The sequence below is a fragment of the Frankliniella occidentalis genome, unplaced genomic scaffold (assembly GCF_000697945.3).
Source record: "Frankliniella occidentalis isolate FOCC.00 unplaced genomic scaffold, Focc_3.1 Scaffold182, whole genome shotgun sequence".
Lineage (NCBI taxonomy): Eukaryota > Metazoa > Arthropoda > Insecta > Thysanoptera > Thripidae > Frankliniella > Frankliniella occidentalis.
This window is the reverse complement of record NW_026267308.1, coordinates 428,006-432,251: the sequence shown is the minus strand read 5'-3', so window position 1 is coordinate 432,251 and position 4,246 is coordinate 428,006. Positions and strand designations below refer to the sequence as shown.

The 4,246-nt window shown below is 43.1% G+C and overlaps 1 protein-coding gene across 1 annotated transcript in view; it reads right to left on the bottom strand.

Moving 5' to 3' along the window:
* LOC127750387 (uncharacterized) overlaps window positions 1-3,811 on the bottom strand; it is a 42,312-nt gene extending 38,501 nt beyond the window's left edge. The window contains exon 1 of the mRNA XM_052271985.1: window positions 2,990-3,811. Within this exon, the coding sequence (XP_052127945.1) occupies window positions 2,990-3,177 (188 nt within the window). The 5' untranslated portion in view covers window positions 3,178-3,811. The remainder of the gene's footprint in view (window positions 1-2,989) is intronic.
* Between the last annotated feature and the right edge of the window lie 435 nt (window positions 3,812-4,246).

The following is a 4,246-nucleotide window of genomic DNA, read 5'->3' as shown; positions in this document are numbered from 1 at the left end:
CACGTGTTCTTATGGGAAGGACGCCCTCAGAGGCGTCAACACAAGCTGCATGGTGAGCTTTGAATTGCTCTAGAAGTAAAACTAAAAGACATACAGAGCTCCACGAAAGCTCATTCTCTTTGTAAAGGCATGGCCGACAACATTTATAAGGACCGACGTTTCGAAAAACCTGCTCGGAATGGATCTACAGTCGTTAAACCAAACTTTAACTATTTTCACAAAAAGTACGAAATGTTTCATCCGGCCTTTGCTCAAAATCTAGACGAGATACTTGAAATCCGACTTCAGCGTCGGGTTCCGCACACCTTCCTCTGTCGAATAGCATCTTTACCGCACGAATATCAGACCGGAATATGTACAGGAAGCAATACAAAGGGGCCTAAGTGGTTATTCAACCGCCATTTTGGAAAATGGCCTCTATTTTGAATCCTAAGGGACAAATCGATTGCCTCCACTTGAAAAATCAATCCTTAGGTACCAATGTACAAGTGTGCAAAGTTTCATGCTTCTACGCTAAAGTGCAGTGGGTTTTCCCTTCCGACCTCCACTAATACCGCTTTACTCCATGGCTAGAGGGGGAGAGAGAGGTGGCTGGAGGAGACCGTGGCGACCGGCCGCCTCCCGCCACCTCCACCGCTCCCCCTCTCGCGCCCACGGCGCTTGCAAGCCAGTGTGTAGGCAACCCTTCGAGCTGCCGCGTCTTCTCCCAGACACCCGGTATATGTCATACACATACATGGGGAAGGGTGTTTAAAAAAATTGACATATGGTAGAGTGGACTTTATTCGCAAGTCCATGACTCGATGTGAATATGTGGCAAATTTAAGACATTTCCGACGATGGGAACCATCCGCGCCTGTCCCACAAATAAGTTTGAGTCCCATTTGACAAAGAAACGTCTAAGTGTCGCCCACAGTCGCAGTCAGTATGACTTTCTGTGCAATTTCAAAACGCTCCGATGGAGAGAGTAATTTACAACGGCCTCTCTAAATTTTAAAACATATTTGACGCAGTCAGGTATGAAATTTCACACAAAGTAACCTTTACCATCTGAAAAATGGCAGTAACTTCGGTGGTGAGGCGCGGACAGATGTCAATTTGGAACATATTTAGATCGAGGCCGGGAATTTTCAATAAAGTCCACTTGAGCACAAGCCATTTTTTTTCATGACCCTACTAACATGGGGGAAAATGCATGCGGCATAATCCCCCATGCATGTATAATGTATTAGCCGTATACATGCCATATGCGACTTTGTATACCGGCAAATACGGGATATACTATATGACCCATGTCGAGGGGTGCTCCACTCTTCAAGTGGGTGTACAACGAGTTCCGCGAGTGTCCGCGAGTATTCGAGAGTATTAGCGAGTTTCCGCGAGTTTATGTGAGTAATGGCGAGTATCCGCGAGTACAAGGCGAGACTTTCCCGATTTTTTCGCGAATTTTACGCTAGTTGTCGCGAGTATCTTGCGAGAATTTTTCGTTGTGTGCAACGAGTTGGCGAGTCGGGTACCCTTCGACCCATATACGTTCCGTTTTTAACGGGTATATTGTTTGCCAATCCACCAAATCCTACCACATGTAGTTTCGTTTGATCGGAAATTATAGGGGGAATCCGATATTGCCAAAGACGTAAGGGAGGGTGGGGCAGTGTGTAACAGATTTTGGAATTTGGACACAAGAGTCAAACTATGGAAAAAACATAGGTAAATCGGGCGCAGAAAAATAGATTGGACTTTTACTTAACCTAAAAGCTGCTCGGATGTATTACTAGGCGCATTCCTGTATGACCTAGAGCTTGTTGAACAAAGGCCTGCATTTGTAACACACACTGCCCCGCCCCAGGGGACAGGACAGTGGGGCAGTGTGTAACAGAGGGTAGGATTGAGCTCTGGAGACAGCTACAAAGGTAGAAAATAGCTTCACCTTCCTTTCCATAACAGCTGCAGTTTTTATCAACAAAGTTAATGTTTCAAATGGAATTTTCCCTAAATTTACGAGTTTTTAATTGAAAACATGAAAAAGTACTTATTTTGGATATATTTTGTAAACTTGAACTGTAAACAAAAACTTGTGTTTAGTGAAACTGTGAGGGAACAGGCATATCATTGATATGCAAATAAGACGATTCGTCTTATTACACACCGCCGCGTAGACTACCCGAGACGTTCATGTTACACACTGCCCCAGAGGGTACACAGCCTGTTATGTGGCCTTTGACCGAAAACCCTCGAGGTTGTGTTTGTGACAGCGACCATTTTACAAATGCTAAGGTGTCCACTTCGATAGAAAATAATTAGTTCGGGGTAGTTTGTAACCCAACAACCTCGACCCAAAAAGATTATGTCGTAAGATGATGAAAATTCCCTAAAAATCGGATGAGCCCGACTTAGCCGTCCTCTCACAGCCGTTACAACTCCCCAACCTAGGCGTTCTCTATTGCAAACGACCATAGTCATTCAGAACACAGTATATGAACATTCACTTTTGGTTCCGGACAAGACATTCGGAATATGGAGGTCTGTTACACACTGCCCCAGCCCCACCCTCTCTTATGTAAGGGTAAGGGTTCGTCGAGGGGTTTGCTTGGATAATGTTCCACAAAATCTGAAATACGCGCGGCATCATTATCTAATGATCGACACTAGAGTGGGGCGATAATTTGGGACAGAAAAATTGGACACATGGAGGAAAGTTCGACGAGATATCTTAAAATTAGCTCGGAGATCCATTTTGACCGATGAGGACTCTGCAAATCTGTGTGTTGAACAATAGAATGACGCTCTGTCGGATTGGCGTAGAACGACTCTTTGCTGATTTGGCATGAAATGGCCTTGGGGAGCTCGTGGCTCCAAATGCAACCTGAAGCTTATTTTAATATATCTTAATGCGAACAAGTTTTCAAATCCTGTTTCCTATTCTTGGATTTGTGCCCCACTCCCTCCACCTCAAAATGTCATTGTGTCTCAATGACGAACCTCTCACCTTCTTTTCCTCGGAATGTTGAGCGCGAAACTAGCTGACATAAAACAGAGACCTGCTGGGCCCAACAATATCAAGGCCGTATCGGTGGTTTTTGTATCTCTAATCATTATCAGCGTTACGATCAGGATGATAAAAAGACATGAAAAAGAGATGTGAATGACACCAGTTAAGATCTGAAAGATGAGCATCCTTCCAGGTACCAGGCCAAACAGTTTTGGTAACGCAAATGTGAGCCTAAATGCATGCTGTAAAACAAACTCTCATCACGAAAAGACCATAATATATAAGAAATAAAAGTGCATGGGCCAAGTAAGAAGTGGAGCAAATTGCGTTTTTACCATCGAATTCATGTTTCAATCCGAAGATAACAGATACTATTTTCTTTAAGACATGGCAGATGGCGTTATACAAGCTCTGCAGGAACAAGAAATACCACACGAGTACAGAGAGGCCCCACCCACTCGCACTCGCAAGCAAACATTCCAGCCCCATAGATAATCGATATCACTTTCATTAATTTGTGGCGACTGAAGGACACCATGCGTAACATTCAATGGGTGCGCATGCACCCAAAAGAAAAAGTCATCTGAAAATGTTACATCAAAATATGTCATCATGCGCTTTGAATCAGGCGTTCGTAACTTAAGGCCTTACATCACAGTTAAGCCCCTAGTTTTAAACTAGTTGTTTCTGGTTATTTTTATGACTTAAAACGAGTCAGGTGATCAAAACTAGGTATTAATTATGTAGGTAGGTTCCTTTTGAAACAAATCAAACAAAAAAATTAGTTCCGGAAACTTTGGGTTTGTAAAGGAACGACACTTTTCATACTTGAGTAATTTTTCCCAATTATCACTTAACGCGCAAGATTTCAGAAGCTACGATAATGATAAAACCTTTCCGTAACTTCTAAAATATTTGAAAGACATGTCATTTAGGGCTGAACCAATGAAAACATCAGAAAATTATTATCTAAAACAAGAAAATAATTTTGGAGCATTTGTAGACATTAACTAGCTATATGTACGCCAGACCACGTCTCGCGTAACAGGCTTCGCGATATATCACGAAACACTGTTACGCTGCGACGCGCCTGGCGCACATATAGCTAGGCCTGCGGCGCTGACACCCGGGACGAGCAAATGGGAGGGCCCAAAATTTGACATACTGAAACCATTTGTAGGGGTTTTGTACTCTAAAATTAGGGATATGAAACTTCTGCTGTTCGGTAACGGTTTTCATTAAAAGTTCGAATTT